Genomic DNA, 20,724 nt, shown 5'->3' with positions numbered 1-20,724 from the left:
CTGTAGTGTGAACCAATCACTAAGTCAGGACTCTATCCTGCATAAACAACCTGAAAGCTAAAAGTAAAAAGTCAGCAATGTAACTTTAATTCCCCACCAACTCTGTTCCTCTCAGTATAATCAAGTAGACAGACATTTTGTGACCAAGAAGTTTGAGGGAACATGAATGAAATGCATACACTTAAAGTGACAAGATAACATTATGTCTAAAGATCCATATAACTTATTTATTTAAATAAAAAAGTAAAGGAAGATGTTATCCTGGTCAAATCAAATCCAGAAAAATCAAGATGCCACAGCTTATATTTGGCATTACAGCGTTTTGAGGAGCATTTTGCAGGGGTTTTTGTTTGGTTTTTTAATGCATTTTTTTTCTCTATATCTGTAAATATAGGAATTTTGAGGAAGTTAGATTAAAAAAATATAACATGATTAGTTGTAAATAAGACAGTGTACAAATGACAAACTGCAACTGAAATCTGGAAGGTACCCATTTGTCTGTGAAGTTTCTCACTGAGCATGCTGACCAGGGTCACAGTTGCTTAAACTGAGGTGACAAGATCAAAGCCCACTGTATTATAGCCACAGACAACAGAACAACCACTGGCCAAGACAAATATATTTTATCTTCATGATCTCTTTTTTCAACATACAATGCAGATTATTATTTCTGGTGTGTGTAAGTGACAGCCCTGGAGCTTACAGTCATACCAGTTGAGAAGTAAAGCTCAAAATAGGTTTTTGGTTGTTTTTAAGCAACGCTCCACACATGCCACCTGCCATTCAAGCAAAGCAACCTACTGGAAAAAGCTGTTTTGTTCCACAAACCTTATCACAAGTCACAGTTTGCAATGTGTGATGCTTGTCAATACAATAATTCAGGGCATTCCTAGACACCAGACTGCATGGGATTATCTGAGATAGATATAGATATAGATATATATAGATATATAGATATATATTATCCAGTGGTTAAACCACATACATCAATAGACTCCTACCAAGACATTCCACAAGGTGAAAAAGTACATTGGGCAGCAGTTTTGCAAAATTAAGTTTTAGGATTTCATACAAGTTCAGATTTTCCTATTTGTTAGTCTTAGGGCTGAATTTAAATAATTAAGTCTATTTAGCCTCTCAGGGTTCGTTTTGCATAAACATTGTTCCATATAAGGGTTTTTTTCATGACTTCCCACACAGACACACATGGACATTCAAAAATCCAATTTTACATAGATTCATGGTTTAGTTAACTTAGTTATTGTTCCCTTAAAGCTCAATGTAACTACTGATGAGAGTAAAATAATCTTAGAAATATTTTTATGTACACACGGATCTGCTCACACACTTCAAACTGTGAGCAAACAGTCAGCTTTTTGAGTTCTACATATACATAATTCTCCAGCCTTAATGTCAGGTTCCTTCTTGTTAGTCAAGCATCAGAAATCCTGATTTCTTTAAGCAGAAGAAATCTGAATTGTGCAGGTAGAAATTAAAAAAAAATTAGAGTGAAAAAACCTGTAAAGGAAGGACTACACTACTGGGATAAGAGAGATGAGTGACAATGCAGTTAAGTAAGCAGGGAAAAAAAAGAATCTGAACTGTGATCTTACAAGTCACATTTTCAAATCAGTCAAAGGAAAATTTTCTATATAAAAGAAAGATAGAGTTATAAAGCCCACTGTTAATGGCTAGTGGAAGTTAATGGCTAGTGGAAGACTTCTGATTTAAACATTACTTAAAGAAGAAAACCTTACCTACATAAAAGTAAAATAGTCATATTTTAGTGTTCGTGGATCTACTGCCTTTTTAAAATGAGGTCATTTAAAAATAAACATTTTCTGACCTTTAGTAAACTTGTGTATGAAAGTATATATTAAGACCCCAAAACCGAAAAAGAAAGTTCTATCAAAGTAACAGTTACATTTGTGATCCCAAAAGATTGTGAAAATGAAATTGAGAAACACTGAACCTGAACAAACGATTAAATAAAAAGAAAAATAAAATTCATTCACTGCTTCTTTTAGCAAAATAGAGACTTAAACCTCTAAGTATATGATTACAGATCCAAAATTACATGGAAAAACAGGCAAGGTAAAAAATTTGGTAAGTTAGTCTCTAACTAGCTGTTCAGGACAAAAATGTCTGTTGGTATTTCTTAAGAACTCTATCAAGTCTGGATGCTAGACAAAAATGGTGAGCTGTAACTGAAAGGGCAATAAAATTATTCAGTATCTGTTTTTTTGAAGAAGTTCTGTGTAATACAAAAAAGGCACTACAGTACAATGATAAAGTTCATCAGGCAAGCTGCCTTTCACTAAATGCAACAAGAGTCTTACAGGAACACACAGCATGACTCAGAAAGATAATTCACCGGTAAAATACTTGATCTATTATATAAGTTTATACAAAGAGTTAAGACCTCAGATTGGGAGTTTCTGGTATAACCTGCAGTTCACATGGCCCATACAACTGAGTATACCATGAACATACTGATGCATGTGCTGCTGTGCAGACTTTCAAATCTAAATTCTGGACAATAAATAAATCAAGTTCTATTAAAATAGCAATAAATAGCACTGTCCTCATGTCTCAACAGTTTCTACCAAGTGAGCTTGGCACTTTGAATTAGTGTTTCAACACACATTTTTACTTTGCCTTTCACAAAATTAAAATGTTTGTTCTTTGAGCACTAAGTGAATTGAGGGAATACACAAGTTAAATTACTGAGCTTTTATGAATCCTTTATTTTGTAGCTTTTGCTTGGAATAATTTCATCCCACTCACTGAAGTTTCTTTTAGAAAACATAAAACATTCCTAATTTTCATTAAGTCAATAACAGGAAATATGTCCTTTTCCATACCAGAAAGAGGCTTCAGCTATTCTTTACATCTAATAAGTTACAGCAGATGTTTTTAAAGGGGTCAATTTGCTGTTTGAAGTTTCCTATAAGGAGATTTTATGAACTGGACTTCACTGAAATAAATTTTTCAGGACTACAGTAGGTAGTTCTGTCTAAAAAAATGCTATGAAACTACACATGTGTGAATGTGAAATGGGATGCAGGGCAAATCTGAAACACACAGCCTATTACCACAGGACTCAATAGCTTCCCATTCAACAGTCCCTATCCAGAACAAACAAACATAATGAAACAAGAGTGCCTGAGAAGGACACGATCCTCTTTCTCCCTGAAGCTGGAACCCAAGGCAAGCACAGATGGATCACAGAATCAAAGACTGTAGATTGTAAAGAACTGCAGCCACTGCAGAGTAAAAACAATCAGAAACACTCCACCACATTTTATTTCACTGTGCGCTGGCAGACACCTCACCACAGCTCCCTAGCAGGCAGAGTTTCCCCTGGGGCAATGCAAGAAGAGAAATTTCAGTTTTGTGAATTGAACTGCTCTCCCAGAACTGGCATGAAGTTCAAGGTGAAGCACTGAAGAAACAGTGATGAGGTATTCCACACTGCTACTATTCAGTTTTCCAAATGAGCTATAAATATTTGTGTTTCTCAGGCAGAGGTAAAGAGCTCAGAAGAGATGAAGCATTAGTGGTGTGAGCAACAGCGAGTGTACTGGAGAATCTCTTCTAATATAGCAGTAACTTGGACTGTGAAGTCCATTTGTAATGTTCAAAAATAAATGGATGAGGGTCCAGTATCATATAATTCTTTAAATTAAAAAAACAAAACCCTGAGGCATAGTTGCAATTAAAGTATATATCACTTTTTCCTTCTGTTGTTAAAGGCCTCTTTAGGAAGAAAGAGATTGGGTAAACTGACACCCTAACACAGGTAAATTTTTGAGTTCTTCATGACTAATTCAAGCAAAGTCCACATACTACCTAGAGTACACAAAGTATTTCACATACCTCAGCTTAAACCTCCCACAGTTCAGTCATCTAAACACAATAAAGACTGGAAAAGCATCTTCAAAGTGAAATGATGGAAGAAGTATTCAAAAGGATCAATTTAAAGACAAAGAATGAAAATCTTTGACAAATGAGGGGGTGAAAATACTCTTTAAAGGAAGCACAATACCAACAAGGTAGATAAAAAGTAAGTACAGACAAACAGTAAATTACAGTGTGAACAAAACAACAGTAAGGTAAGCAAAGAAAAGAGGCTTGATTTGAACTACTGGTTCTAGGGAACAGACTACCTTCGCTGAAATTGGTACGTATCTCAATTTTATTTGTCTTCTGCATGCAACTAGAGGATATGTAGAGGATGACAGAGAGAGAGGTACACTGCAGAGACAGCACATTATTGTCCCAATAACAATGTATCCTCACCCACTATGGTCTGGCCATGCCACAAATCTGTTCTGATGTCTCTCTCAAGTTTTCATACCACTAGAACTGTGATCCAGTTGCAATCACACATGAGGGCAGAAAGGAGGAAAAACAAATCTTAATTACACTGTGTACAATATAATCATCTGCAATTGCAGTAGTTCACAAGTAGGTCTTTGTTTCACAGACTTGTTACAGCCTTCAGTGTAACTTGTTTCTGATCCCATTGTATCAATTACATACAGCCACAGAAGCTGTATGAGACTATAGAGCCTCTCTGGGCAATTGAGGTGTTCCAGCGCTTGACTGTCCTCATGGTGAAGAAGTTGTACCCTTATATGCAGACATACTTCCCATTTCAATTTATACTTGTTGACTCACCACAGCAGTGAGTCTGGCTTGAGCTTTTTCATAACCACCTCACAGGTACTGGAAGGTTGTTATTTTGTCCCACATAAGTAATTTTCCAGTGGATTTTAGTTCAAGTAGATGTAATTCTACCCGTAGACCCCCTAAAAAACCAGAAGCACTCAAAGATAACTTGAAAACTGATTGAAGTTAAGAGCTGTTCCAAGTAAGTTATAAATCAGCTGTACTCTTTAATTAGAAACAGCCTATCCCATTGGGTGCATAGAGAATGACAGCCTTCCAAAATTCTAAACACAAGGCACAGATGCATTTTCTTCTGCCACCATTGCTTCAGGAAGGATAGAAGGCTTCCAACTCACGCAAACTTAATGATAGCGTAAGTCATTATTTTTCATTCCTCTTTCAAAGTTAACCAAATACACTATCTGCAGATAGTAGCACACAGCAGTGTACAGCTTAGAAATTGTACTCTACAAAGGAGCACATCAACACCTTCTGTTTGTCAGCAGAAGACATTACTGTCACACCCATTTGAAAATACCACATAACATTTCACTGAAGCTCATTGGTAAAATAGACATGAAGTTGAAAAAAGGTCTTTGTGATTTTAATTACATTTCAATTTTTAAAAATTTCAATACTTGTCAGTAATCAAACCTCTGTGTGTTCATGCAGCAGTACTTTCTATTCACAAGGACTGAGCTCACCAGGTTCCTTAAGTAGGTCCAAAATGTTACAGGGATACGCATCCTCTGGAAAGGTCTAACATCAGGTCAGACTTTATAAGCTCGGGAAATACAGAATCAACCTACAAAATTATCCAAGAACCTTAAAACAGAAAGCTAGTGCACGGCACCCAAATCATCTCCATGGGTTTATTTAACCACAAAGTCCTAAAAGTCTGACTCTGATAGGGTCAGAATAATAGACTTTGGAATATGTGACTCCTATTGCCTAACCAGAGAATTTTATAGAAAGCTTGACTTAGACTTACATACGAAAGGAAAGCAAGTCTTACTACTTTTCTACAAAAAACATATTGCTATATCTGCTAGAGGCAGAAAACATTCGTGCATCCATGTCCAAAGCAACAATCTGCTGAACTTCAACACATCTGGCAACGGCTGTCCGTGAATGTGACTTGAATGAACATGTCATCAAGTGAGAGAAAGGCTCAAGAACTAAGAGCTAAGCAAAAGATTGTGCCAGTTTTTCCATTAAGAATTCTCTCCAAATATCTTGTGTCTCTAGTCAAACTATTCATAATCTCATTAAGCCTAACAATATCAAGTTTACCAGCCACATGAATAAAAACTGGAATCTGAGAAGTTCAGGACTGATCTTACAGCATTTGGATGGTGAAGAAAGTTTTCCCCAGGTCAAAAACCACTTAAGTACAGCTCCATTTTCCAGGCTAAACAGTGACTGGCTACGAAAGATACCTAAGTTAGTCTCCATTTAATTTCAAGTATCTATTAGATATCTGTTTCAGGTAAAAAAAATAAAATTCTGAACAGAATCAGGATACTACTGCAAACTCAATGATTCTTATTTGTGTAGCAAGTTACTTCTCAACCACAGTACTACACTTTACTAGTGTACACTACTTGAACCCTAACATATTTTCTGTTCTTCATTTTCTTCTCCCATGAGTTTGATGTCAAGTCCAAAATTATCACAATCAATTCTCCATACATCATGCAGAACAGTGTTTTGCACTGTGAGAGGTCTTTACTCACTTTGCCTTTAAAAAGAGGGTTTTTTAGTAAGAAGAAAAGACATAAACTCAGGTTTTTGTTTTCTGGAAGCTTATGTATTCCTTACTGTTTCAACAGAAAGGATATTTCTATAAATAGTTGATCACTACTCTTCTTAATTCTACCTACGGCACTAAAACGCATGAAAAACAAAGTAAAAGCCAGGAAACTATAGATTGGGAAGCCCCACTTCAATGCTTGAGAATGTGACAGAGTAAAAGAGAGGCTATTTCTGTTCTTGACACAGTAAGAACAAGATGATGACTGGGGGTAGTCAACATGGATTTACAATCGGGAAAATTATGCCCGACCAACCTGTTAGCCTCCTACAATGCATAAAGAACTTGGTAGATGAGGGGAAAGCAGTAGATGTTCATCTTGACTTCAGTAAAGCTTCTGAGACTGTCATTCATAATGGTTGTTGTCATAAACAAACTGATAAAGTACAGGCTACAAAAGCTGATGGTGAGGTGGATCGAAAATTAGCTGAAGTACCAATTTCAAAAGGCTGTGATCAGGGGCCCAAAGTCCATCTGGAGAACAGTCACTAGTGACATACCCAAGGGGCCAGTACTGGAGCCAGTACTGCTCAAAATTTCATCAACAATCTGGAAGATGGGACAGAGTGCACCCTCAGCATGTTTGCAGATGATGAAGAACTGGAAATGACTGATACACAAGGTATGTGCACTGCCTGTCAGAAAGACTCAGGCTGGAGAACTGTTCTGAAAGGAAACTTGTGAAGATAACAAAAGAGCAACGCAAAGCTGTGCACCTGGAGAGGAATAACACCATACACAGGCACACACTGGAGAACCACCAGCTGGAAATCAGCTTTACAGAGAAAGGCCTGGGGTCCAGGTGAATAAGAAATTCAACTGGAGCCAGCAATGTGCCCTTGCACCAAAGGCCAACAGCATCCCAGGCTGTAACAGCAAGAATGTTGCCAGCAGGTCAGAACAGGTGGTCTTTCCCGACAGCCAGCACCAGGGAGACACCTGGAGAGATGTACCCAGTCAGTGCTGGACTCCCCTCTACAAGACGTATTGGAGCAAGGTCAGGGAAGGACCATTAAGATTACTAAGGAGGCAGATTGAAGTGCATTGGGAGAAGTTGAGAGAGATGGGACTGTCTAGCCTGAGGAGGAGAAGACTCAGAGATATCTCAATGTGTATAAATACTTTATGTGTATAAATAAGTGATACAATTCCTTCCCAAGTAAGGAAGACTGAGCCAGACTCTTCTCACAGGTGCACAGGGAAAGGACAAGAGGCAATGGGCACAAATCAAAGTACAGGGAAATTGCACTTAGACTTAAGAAAATTGTTTGACTGTAAGGGTAGTCAAACACTGGAATAGGTTGCCCAGAAAGGCTGTAGATTATCCATCACTGGGAGACATTCAAAATCCAAGTGGAAACAGCCCTCAGCCACCTGCTCTGATTGACCTGGTATTAATCTGTGGCGTGGGACTAGACAATCTTCAGAGACTTCTTCAAACCTCCACAATCTCATGAGGCTAATTCATTGGATTTTATCCTATAAAGTATACCACAAATAAGGAAACAGAAGTTATAAAACCTCCATAGAGTAATATAGATTCAAGTATCAGATGAAATAAAGATGATCTTTGACAACACCTGGGATCACTTCCAAGCAAAAAAAAAAAGAGGTAAGGGGAAGCCACTCTATTACATGAAATTTAACTAGAGTTTGAACAGATTCTTTAGAAAGATGAGAAGAGCCTGGGGATAGTCCTGATAGGCTTGTAACTGTCTTTCTGGCACTGAGCTACCACAGTAAGTTTTCATTCAAGTATTTTTCTATTGCACCTGTACAGACATCCTGCCAAAAGAAAGCCAGAAAGGCTGGTGTGCCTTAAAAAAATTAAGGGAGACTTTGCCACATTGTTTTTGATTATTGGTCTAGACTATTACTAAACACAAGCCAGCACAATGCACTACATATTATGAAGGAGAATAAAACATTTATTCTGATGAAGTTTCAACCAGACTCCTTATAGTAAATGAGGTAATATAACACTATGAGTCACTGAAGCTGCTGCCAGATTCCTCATACATTTTTGGAGTTTAAATGTAAAATTCCAGATAGAAGTGTGGTTTCTGCCATTAAAATAAGGGGCATAGTTGATGGTCTTTCACATATTCTATATTAAAATGATGACAACTCAATTTTCACTTGTGGCCATCTAATATTAAATCAGTTTAAAAAAAAAATGAACTGTCTCTGCAACAAATAAATATGATTTTTACAGACTAAAACTAAAATGTATAGCATTAAGTTTAATATCAGTGCTCTGTAGAATCAATTTAAAATAGCTTCCAAACACGAAACACCATTTGAAACAAAAATATTGGCACAGTTCTGTAGATTCAGATTTGGTTTCACCATTTTGCAACAGTGCAAATTACCCATTTCAGAGGAAGCAAGAAAGAAGAGCATCCAGCAAACAATGTCACAAAGGATGAGCACAAAACAGATGTGGGAAAAATAAACAGCCTTCCTGCCCTGGAATTTGTAAAAAGGTCTGCAAAGAGCAAACAGGACTTCTCACTGCAATTTGACTTCTAGACCTATAAAAGGAGTCCCATGAGAAAAGCCACTTAGATGAATAAAAAATACTAAAAATAATAGCAGGCAGTGAAAAGGCTTTTAGAAGAAAATTGCTCTTGGACTTACAGTTTTATCAAACATTTTTTAGTATTCTGTCATCAAAATGTAGCTAGCATCTGATTTTTTTTTAAATTCCATTAGAATATTGCATATTTTTAAATACTGTCTTCAAAGACAGTTTTTGTGTATTTCTGATTCAGACATTTTTAGAGAAGATACTTGAAGCTGCTTTGACAAAAGTCTGCTAATAAAGAATAATTACTGCAGTTTTGTTTTTGTTTTTAACTATAAATATAGGTGGCCCAGTATAATTCACGTAATATAGTCCCCCATTCCCTTGGTAAGTGATTAGCACTGCAGGCTTCATAGTCTCCTGCTTATTCTAAGATGAGGAATGTGCTACGCATTGCCCTTAACTATGTAGGATTAGCTAAGAGAAGGATTTTTCACATCCATGATTAACAAGAAATAACTGTTCCCCCCTTCAGGGCTGTTCAAAAACAGGTATTCTCTACCTGAACTCATTATTCTTCTACTACCTATCACACACATGAGTGAAGGCATTAACTCTTCAAATGCTCACTGTATTCAGACTGTTGCCAGACAAATAATTAAGTATCAGTTTTATGGGGGGGAGGAAGTCACAACATCAAACAGCCTTAAAAAACAAGCGCATGCATAATCCCCTGAGTTGCAGACACTCTGAGTTTGACTTTCCAGTCTACAGCAGTCAGAACTGTTCAGAATGTACCCCAACGTAAAAAAATTAGTTCTCAGATTCAGTAAGGAACTAGCACACCGAAACAAAGACCAATATTCAGTGAGAAAATAAACTGGAGACTAACTTCCAGCTAAAAAGCTAAGAACTCATTCTAAGAGCTCAGTACAACTTCTATGCTATATAACACAAGATCTTACCACCAAAAAACTGATTTCATTGACACTACATATAGTCAAGCACAAGATGAAATACTGTTCATTTACTGGCTGTGTTTTTAATTATGATAGTGATATAAATTATTCCTGGAACAGTAGTGATGAATCCACTGTTAATACGGCATTTTTCATCAGGGGTCCTAAGATTCCACAATAGCCTTTACACTTCACACTTAAGTGTTTGTAAACCACAAAAAAAACAACCAACCAAACAAAAAAAATTTGTTTCAGCTAAAACTGCAAAACTGTACCATAAAAACATAGTATTTTTCCAGAAGTCCCTGTCCTTGAATTTTGGTCATATAGTTTCATAGAAGTAAAATGTACTGTATCTAACACTTCTCTTCCGTAACTGAAATGACTACGTACTATCAGAGATTCAAAACTCAGAAAGAAAAAGTTTAGCCCAAATTAATTATTCTGAGATTAATTTATTGATACAGTTCACATTTAAAGAATCATGAAAATCCTGCTATTCCTCTTTTAGAAGTTAGTACTTTCCTATTTGGAATTTACATTTTGTCAATACAGCTAGTCAAGTAATTGCAATAAAACTGCAGTCTCATGCCACACATCAATACATAATAAAAACTTAGCACATCAGTTTATTTTAATCTCTGAACAGTATGTTTTACCCCATCACTGATACAGTAAGTCTGCACTCTAAGAAAGAAGATACATATAATGCAGGTCTTTTCTAGATTAAGCAGAAAGAGTAGTACTAGTTCATAGAGTCTATTTTGAAGTAGCTGTTAATTCCCTCAATAAATGCCCAGGCCTGATGGGCACTATTGCCCAAGATAAGCTGTATTTGTTTTTATTCCCGATGGAACATTTTATTTCTATGTCCATCCTGCTATGCGTGACTTTGTAAGATGAGATGCTTCACAAAACACCGTACGTTCAGAGATCATGGTAACTCCTAAGTCAGTTCTGATTTTATCATTTCAAAGCCTACTGATGCAGCATAATGGTTTACAACATGTACCTGCAAGGTTGGAGCTCAAGTGGATAACTCTAACCCCATAATATGTGAAACACAGTTAAAACCCACTTTATTTTATTGAACCCTGTTTAATATTTTTAACAAGATCAACTCCTATTTAATGAGGTTATAATTAAGCTGTTGCTGCAGAACTGCAAGCACAGTAGTTTCACAAATTTGCATCCAGAAATCGAAGTAATGTTTTCCTAAGTAAAAAGAACTTTCCTTGAAACTATTTAGTTGAAATATACTTTTCTTTCTGTGCTGTGACACATCTGTAAGTTCCAAATTGTTCATATGCAGCATGAACAAAACCATAATGACTTTCACTACTACTCAGACACTCATAAGTACACACCTAAATAAATGCTCTCTTCATGTTAACTTTTATTAACCTGTTTGAATGTATTTGTGGAGATGGAGCCCAAATAAATAGCAAGTACAGACAAATCCTGAGACAATTCACAATTTAGAATTGTGTTGTAAAAGTTTAGAAACATGAATGAATGGTAACAAAACATTTAATTCTTGAAATATTTCTTGCCACGTCGTTCAGTAATCCATTGTAAGAAACATGAAAATACAATATCGATAATTTCGGTTTAAAAGCTATTTCATGTACCAACTTGACGTTCAACCTTGCAGCATTCTTTTCTTGACCTCCTGATTTCAACTTATTCACACCATGTAACTCAGGGGGGCTGCTTTTTGGGGAGGTATGGGCAGAAGGGGAGATTCAGCTCAGATACTAACTCAGAATTTGCAGTTGTTTCTGTGAGAGTAACATTTTATCTACACACCACAGAAGAAATAGGTTTCACGGGAGTTGGTGGTCTTTTTCTTTTTTTGATTGGTGGTTGGTTTTGTTTCGTTTTAGTTTGGCTTTAAGTCTATACAGGTAACACTTTGGAACTATTAAGATAATAAACTGACATTTTAGAAATGAATTTCATTAGTCAAGTATCAAAAGTGTAGGGGCTTGGCTTGGAAACTTTTTAGGTCACACAAGCAACCTTTCTCACAGAGGTAATCAGGGGGACTACTCATGCAAACCAAGTTATTCACATGGTAAATGTCTGCAGAATCAGACTCCAAATTAGCATTTTAGGAGCATACTGCTGCCTCAATGGATTATTCACAAATACAGAAAAAAAAAGTGGGTAGTTTTCAAACATTTGCTGTAAATTCTTTCTATCCTGACATTTTTCCATGTTTAGCATAGTCTTAGAATGATAACAGTTGGAATACCAACTACCAGACCAAATAAAATATTAGGAAAGATTATTATAAAAATATTCCTGTCAGCCAAAAAATATTGTTTTTCTAAATGAAAAGGTAAAGGTAACTGCTCTTCTCTTTAAACAAGGGTATAGTAAGCCCTCAAAAGCTGACCACATTGTATTTCTGGACTACAAAGAAGAGTACAGAAATTTTAGATTTAAGTAGTTTATAATAGGAGAGGTTCAGTCTATAGCAGCTGTCTTCAACCAAGTTTTATACTTCCCTCCAGATGATAATAACTTGTAAAAATACTGGAATATTTTGAGCAGTATTGGCAACGCCACAGAAGGAGGTGGCCTTGGAGATAACAATGGCCTACATTTATTAAAAATAATTTTTAAAGCCGTGTCTAATAGTTTTCAGAAAGTAGAGATGTACAGTTTATCTTGCTTTCTTAAGAAACTATTTCAAACTATTATAAACATCACACCTAAGATAACAGTTTTATGAAGAAAGAAGAAACAAGTGTTTAATTACACATTCTCATAAGGAATCATTTCAAAAGGTTTTGTCCCCAGTAATAAGCAGTGGTCTCTGGAAATCCATAAATGTTGTCCAAATCCTCCATACCTAGATCCTTTGTTTTCCTGCCATGAAACATATATATACACACACATATATATACACATACACGCCCACCACTGATACATCACCATGGCCTATGTCAAAGGCTCACACAACACAACTGGGTCATATCCCAGTCTTTTCCTTTGGGAACTGCCATGTACTGAACAGCCATATGCTCTTTAGAGGTCCTGCTCAGGTAGGGCTCATCAGAAACTCTTGCAGATGTTGAATACAGGACAGTCAAGATCATAATTAATCCAAGAGTTTTTGGCACTTTGGGAGGTATTCCAAGGTACAAGCTGTCTCAACTGAACTTCAACCCCTATAGGTCGTTTTTCTACCAAAGAGGGTTGGTTATTTCAGCAGACAGAGCATCTCTACAACACAGACCCTGTGATTCTGCCATTCAAGATACAGGCCATGAAAAAGCCATATTCATGGCAGACTCACTAGCTCAGGCAGTATTGTAACAAATTGGCTTGGACTGGAGCCTTAAGATTTCAGCCCTTAAAGTACTTCAGGAGTGCTGGAGATTGGGACTAAGTGAACACTGCAGTGCATACCCATTTATTGGATTGAAGACTTCTCACAGAAGTATCCAAGTAAAAGGCTTACAGCAAAATCACCTTCACCAGGGTTTTCTCCTGCTACTAAAGTTCCTACAGACCTATATCATACTAAGTTGCTAGTTTCCACCTTGTTTTCCCTCCCAGTTCTTATGTAGCAGGCATTCCTATACAATCATTTACTGCAAACTGAACATTTTTACTTTAACACAGGGCTGCTGTAGTAAGAATCGCTTGTTACAGTGGTATTTACTATAGCTTTCGGTTCCATAGCACTTCTACAATTACTCTGGTGTGACACAAATTCCCACTGTGAACCATACTAGGTCTAAATAGCTTTGTGTACATACTACCACATCTACCTAGTATACTAGAGATTCATTACTGTTTTGCTAAACTACAGAAGAAACCATCTGAGAGAGGTATATATATGGATTTAATCAAATCATATCCTAAGCAGTTGTCTTCTAAAGAAAAGGTTGAGAGTTTCTTCTCTCTGAGATTAATTTTGCAAAGTGCTACATGTCTTCCCTTTCATTAGAGAGAGTTGAGGATAGTCATTGTTTTGGATTACAAGTTCTAAAAAGGAGTATACACAAATAACGCACTGATGAACAAAAGGGTTCCTTGGAAATCAGAGTAATTGGTCTAAAAAAAAAAAATTGTAACTGAAATTCCAGTTAAAAGGGAAAAAAACAAACAAGCAAAAAAAAAACCACAAACAAAACCACAAAACCCCACCACTTCAGTAAGAGATGGGTACTTTTTTTCCCCAAAAGGGCCACTACAGTGAAAGTCTGTTGTTCACATTAAAGAAAGTACTGAAGTACAGGAAATATATTTTAAAATTCAGCTTGTACACTAGCACAGGATATTTCAACATAATATTAAATGTAAACAACCTTATAAACCAAATAGAGTTCATTTAAATTGCAGTAAGGTTCTCTTATACCTTCCACTGGCATGCTAAAAGGTCTGCATTAGGTATTCTTTGACAGCAGCTTGGTACTTTACATTTAGAGTGAATATGTGACACCCTACACTTACACATTGAAAAAAAAAATAAAAAGCTTTAAAGTGCTTGCTATTTAATGTATAAAAGAAAATACTTGAAGGAAGTGCCCACAGGTTTCCTGAGAAATCATTTTGGATTTCAGAATCCCAAGGAGATGAATCGGTTGTCAGATAACAATGCGCCTTCATCAGATGGACTTGGCAGTTGTAAACAAGAACCATTTTCTCAGCTTTTCCTCACAAATATGAAATATTTGCTCTTAGCCAACAGCTGGGGTAGTTTAAAGACATCCTGCATATATATTCAAATTACAAGTCACCCACACACCTAACACTGACTGAATTCCAGCAAATTAAAGAAACTGACAAGTGTTAGAGCAGATACAAAATAATTCTGAAGACAAAACACAATCTGACTTCATAGGTCTAAATAACTAAATTTTCAAATCTCATAGTTTTCCTGCTGAAGAGTGAAGAAAAATAACTCCCAAAAGTAGCCACAGTTATCATAATTTCTATTCAGAACTAGTGTCCCATGTAAATGGAAAATATCTACCACTTTCCAGTTATCACAGAAAAACCGAAGGAAAAAACCAGAAAACATAACGGCAAAATACAAGCACATCAAACAAATAAGTTTTACTACTGAATTTCATTTTTCTCTAATATTACAACTCTATACTTCAGAAATATTACCAGTAAATGCCTTGAAATTATGACAAGTTTAAAAGTTTTTGAAATTGGTTAATAAATCATGTAGCAAGATCTTACGTCAATATAATCAAGAAATAAGGCTAACTAAAAACTGTTTTAAAACTTTGCAAGCATTTGGTATCTCAGTGTCAAACCAGATTCACACTGAAAGCATGGATCTTTTAATGTTTATTAATCTTTCATGTATGTGTACTTACTTCTGCAATACGAACTACACTGTTTAATTTTTTTATCTAGACATTATAAACCAAATTTAGGTATGTGTATATATTATTCCAATATTTCCCTCAGCAGGAGAAGTTGTACTAAATTCCTATGCTTTGTACAAAGTTTAAAACACATTGTAAAAAGTATTACATGAAGTGTTTTAATATGACTTAGAAATGCATAGTCAGTTTTCTTTTTTGAAGAGCAATCTATCTCATTAAAATTTATTAAAAAAAAAAAGTTGTACTATATAATAACACTTCCATTTTTAGGTCAAAAAGTTACTCTGGTTTATTTGAAAAAATGAGGTAATTATCTCAAATACATAACATTTCAACTATTATAGAAGTATCATAATTACACTGGTGGTTACTAAGTCTCTTGAATAACTTTGTCAAAATGACCAACCAAACCATAATGGTTTGTGGGGGTTTTTGTTTTAAACACACAGCAGCTGTGGACACAAAGCAACTTTAATAAGACAAACCATGCTCAGGCCAGTGCTGCTTTCCAATGGAGTAAAGCAGAAATACTTTTATGAAGTTAAAGCAGCAGCATATGAAAAACTAAACAAGACCTCAGAGGCATTCTTAAAGAAAAGGTGATATAATGAAAATGCAGCAACTAAGATGTCTAATAATGAAGGTACCACTATGAAGTTCTACATGAACATATTAATACAGTGACATTCTTGGACTTTCCTGACTCCAAACTGAAACTACATCCAGCAATCAGCATCTTGTCTTTAACAAGTCAAATGTCCCAAATTGTGCAATACATTTTAAAAAACATTTGCATTTGAAGTGCAACAAAAAAAGGCACATACTGAAAATTAAGCAGCTAGTATAAAAAGCTAAACTAGTTTGGGAACCACTCATTTTCTAGGTTTCACTGCAACCAAGCAGGTGTTTGTCCTTCAGCTTTGCCAGACAAGATCCTCTCATCTCTGCTCCATCTTCTCTCTAGGCAGTACTTAATATTTTTTTAAATCCAAATTCAAATAATTTTTGAAAGCTAAAGGTTCATATTTTTTTCTAAGCTTTTGTAACAGTTTTAATCGTATAAAAGCTGGAGTAAAATTCAATTACTGCTTTCATGCTAAAAAACAAGACAACACTTCCAATAAGGCATTGTATAAAACATCTAACATGTCCAAGACTAGCACCTAACACTGTACGTCAGAACAGGCTTTTTTTGGTGTATTTATGTTTTAAGAAGTCCTTGTGCATTCAAGATTCAAGTGACAATATCTGATCCTATTCAAATTATTTCTTACAAGACAATTTAATTGCAATTTAAACTTCAAATCTGGACTGCTCATGAATGCTCCCCCCCCGGCCAAGTCCCATACATACTGCTTGAGAATTTCTTATTTCTCTTGTGTCTCAATAAGGCTAGAAGACCCAAGTTTAAACAAAAACTTAAAAAAATCTGAAGCCTGAGTACTTAACACACAACTAATTTGACAAAAAAAAAAAAAAAAGCTCATACTTTTAGAATTAAAAATACTTACAGCCTCTCCAGCTCTTTTAAATCCTGGAATGCTCCTCTCTCAATAGTACTAATCTTGTTTTCCATGAGCTGACTGAAATATAGAAATTTTTATATATAAGTTTTAATATCTCTGAGATAACTTGTTGTGTTAACAGTGGTATTTAGAGGCAACTACATATTCATTAAAACGATACAACAGCTATCCTACAGCAACATCCACTTTAACCTTCCAGACCCCTGTGATCAACAGTTTACATGGGCTCATATACCCAAAAGAAGGAAAATAATCTTTGGTAAAAGAAACAGCATTGATATTACATTCACTCAGTTTAAGAGTCCCAAGTAAAAGCTACACACATGCTTACACGCTGTGCGCTCACATGCACACACATCACTGCTCTTCGGCAAGCTACAAGACTCCAGTCGAACAGTATGAAGGCGATATAATTCTCACATGAGAATAACAAAACTAAAATACTGGTGTTGGGAGAAACATCAGTGAAAGATTGTACAGAAACTGTAACCATAACAGTAGTTCTGTTTTGTAACAAAATTAAAAATTACTACAATGTTATATTCTATTTCAGAGAGAAACAGAAAAGGATTTTATAAGACTGCTTGCTCAAATTAAGCCAGTCTTATCAAATAAGTTGCTAGATTTTTTTCCTCAGAAAAAAAGGCAAGTCTACAAAATTTTAAAACCTTCAGAATGCTTGAAACAAAATTGTTTAAAACAAACCAAAACCCACCCAAACAAACCAACCAAATAATTCCTTTCTCAAATTCACTATTAAAGAGTTTCTTTTTTGTACAGAAACTGCAGAAAAACAATAATCAACCTTCAGTAAAGGAATAACTTTTTTCTTAATGAATTCCCCTATAGTTCAGGTTGAACGCACCCATTTTCAGTGTGAACTGTAAATTTCATAACCTTAAACTGAATTAACTCCAACCACATTCGCAGTTCTTACTTGTAAGCTACATATAAAATTAAATCCTCAAGTTCTCATAACCTCAAGGAGAGATTAAAAAATTTTAGGCAAATTATATTTAAGGCAATTTCTAACATATGAATAAGTGTATAACACATGGTAAAAGGATTTTAAGTTCAGATGCAGTAGCACAATAGTTAAAAAGTAATAACCCATCCACCTAATGAACTGAAAGGTAACTACAAACTCTAGCATCAATCCTGTAAGATATCAGTGATAGAAAGAGAAAACTTACAGAACTCGAAGATGCCTTAGACCAGCAAAGTCGGTCTTCGTGATTCTTGTGATGTTATTTCCATTAAGATCCCTAAGAAGAATAATTTGTAAGCAGCAAAATTAAAACATTCAAAAGCTACTCTTCAATTGTTTTGTTTTCACAGGCACAGCATTTTCAGAAGTTAGGAGACGTAAATGAACACAATGAACCATTCCTACAACTAACACCCTGTGAGTTCCTGATTTCCAAGCAACTGAACCAAGGTTCTGAACCTTGAAAGAAGTAGTTTGAAACTTTGTAACAACACTTAAAAAGTCAATTCTGCCTGCCATTATAAAGCTCACATTTATCTTTAACAACAACCTTTAACAATAGAAGAGTCAAAACTCGCAGAATGTGGTTATAACTGCATTTAGAAAACCACTAAACCTACTACATACATATATGCTGCAGTATTTATTTGACTGTTACAAAATTAAGTGACTGAAATAAGGACAATTTTAATCATTTTTGAGCCACTTTCAGATTTCCTACTATGGCTACAAATGTGGAAGAGAGCTTAACTTTCTATAACAAGCATTACGTTTCAAACAAGCTGTTGGAGTAAAACACTGCTGGAGTAAATGATAAACATTGTTGGAGTAAATGATGGAAAATATGATTTTACCAAAACTTAGCTCTTCACTTGCCACAGAGGAAGCTATACTGACTGCACAATGAGAAGCATGTTCAGAAGCAATGGAAACCTGCATTTAGGCCCTACCATTTCTGTTCATACTTCTGAACTACTTTTTCCTCTGGAGTATATGCCTTTTTTCATAACTTTTGGGGTTCAAGACAAACTTCTCTCAATTCCAATCACTACAAATAAAACCAGACTTGGCAATTCCTGAGGTAAGCCATTAGGAAGTGGTATTACATGGAAGTTACTCTAACAATTACAGCTCATTCCCACACGTAGTCAGAGGAAAAAAAACTGTATTTTTTTAGTGTCTTATACCACATGTGGCCAAAACACCACTGCAAAGAAACCACTCAAGTCTCAGGAGAAATGTGTCCCTGATATTCTTCCTGAGTGAAATCCACCACTCCAGACGTGTGTTCATATGCCAACACTTAAATTACTTATTAGAGAGCAAGAAATAATGCGCTCACCTCTTCCACTCCCTAAGACCCTTCCGAAAGGAAGCCTGATATGATAAGTAACTGACCACATGTAGAAAACACCCCCAGCCGCGGAGTACGCAAGAGGAGGGGAGGGATCACCGCTGTGGCACGACTTCGTGCCCTGCGAGTGCGAAGGCGGCTGCCGCACCCCGGCGTGCCCTCGCCCGCCGGCAGATGCCGAGCCCCGCGGGCTCCCCCCTCAAGCCGGGGCAGCGGCGGCAGCGCCCCCCGTCCGCCCCTCCGAGCGGGGGGGAGCGCTGCGTGCCCCGGGGCCTGACCGCCCGCGCCCACGGAGCCGGGCCCGGCTCTGCCCCGGAGAAGGTGAGCCGTAACAGCCAACTTTGCCGGGAAATGGGCGCCGACGAAGGGAGAGGTCGCTCCGCCGCCGCCTTGGGGCACCTCCCGGGCCGCGGCGGTGCCCGCCCCGCCGCCCCCGCTCCCCGCGGAGGAGGGAACTGCACTCCTCACCGCGGCTTCCCGGGATGGAAGGCAGCGGCTGGGAGCAGCGCCCACCTCTCCCGCGCCTCCGCGCATCGCCGCGAAGGGGGCACGGCCAGCGGCAGGAAAAGGGAACAGACACCCCCCCAACCACAGGGCGTCGGGACCCCAAACCCGGCCGGCGCCGGGGGCCACCTCAGTCCGCCAGCCGCCAGGAGCCCAGAGGGGAGCCGGAGGCTGAGAGGCGGTCGCCGCCGCCCCGGCCGGGTTACTTACAGCCTCTCGGTGTTGCGGGGGATGTTCCTCGGGACGCCGCGTAGCGCCAACCCGTGACAATCCACGGTGCTCCCCGAGCAGGAGCACTGCGCCGGGCACGGCTGTGGCGCCACCGCGCCCGCCATCGCCAGCAGCAGCCCCAGGGACAGGGTGAGCTTCCCCCAGCCGCACATCATCACCGCCCGGGCCCACTGGCCTCGGCCCCGGGGAGGCGCGGGGCGCGCCGCCCTCCTCCTCGCTGCGGGGAGCGCTCCGGCAACTTTCAGGGTGCGGAGACAGCGAAGTCCGTTCTATCCAAAGCCAAGTCAAGAAAACAACCCCGGCAAAGTGAGGCGGGTGGCACCGTTCCGCGGCTGAAGGCAACTTCGCTGGGCGCGGGGCCGGGCCCGGGCCGTCCCTCGCTAAGCCCGTCGGTGGCGGGGAGGTGGCAATTGGGGTCTCGTCTTCACACGCTCCCTGCGATGGCGAAGCAAACCCACAGGGCTCAGGGTGCGGCGGAGTTGGGCGATCTACTTATCTTCCTCCTCGCCCCTTCCGAAGCCGTGACGCCCCGCTGAGCCCCCGGCGAGAGGCCGCGGAGCTCGGTCCGCCCCAGCGGCGCTCTCTGCGCGGCGGCCCGCGCAGCGCTGCAGCCGCTCCCACGCGCGTCCCCCGCCGCGGGCCGCTCAGAGCCCCACGGGGGGCGGCGGCGGGGCTGACACCGCGCACACACCGCCCTGCCAGAGGCGCCTTAGCAAATCATACCCCTCTCGCAGGCATTCATCAAACTGTCTCAAGGAAGGAGGAGGGAAGGGGAAAAAAAAAAAAAA

General features: G+C 38.4%; 1 protein-coding gene across 1 annotated transcript in view; it reads right to left on the bottom strand.

Moving 5' to 3' along the window:
* The window catches only part of SLIT2 (slit guidance ligand 2), a 265,416-nt gene extending 244,926 nt beyond the window's left edge, over positions 1-20,490 (bottom strand). The window contains 3 exon segments of the mRNA XM_050338763.1: positions 16,845-16,916; positions 18,053-18,124; positions 19,916-20,490. Of these exon segments, the coding sequence (XP_050194720.1) occupies positions 16,845-16,916; positions 18,053-18,124; positions 19,916-20,091 (320 nt within the window). The 5' untranslated portion in view covers positions 20,092-20,490.
* Positions 20,491-20,724: the final 234 nt, after the last annotated feature.

The sequence above is a fragment of the Myiozetetes cayanensis genome, unplaced genomic scaffold (assembly GCF_022539395.1).
Source record: "Myiozetetes cayanensis isolate MyiCay16 unplaced genomic scaffold, myiCay2020 scf7, whole genome shotgun sequence".
NCBI lineage: Eukaryota > Metazoa > Chordata > Aves > Passeriformes > Tyrannidae > Myiozetetes > Myiozetetes cayanensis.
This window is presented reverse-complemented; position numbering and strand designations above follow the sequence as displayed.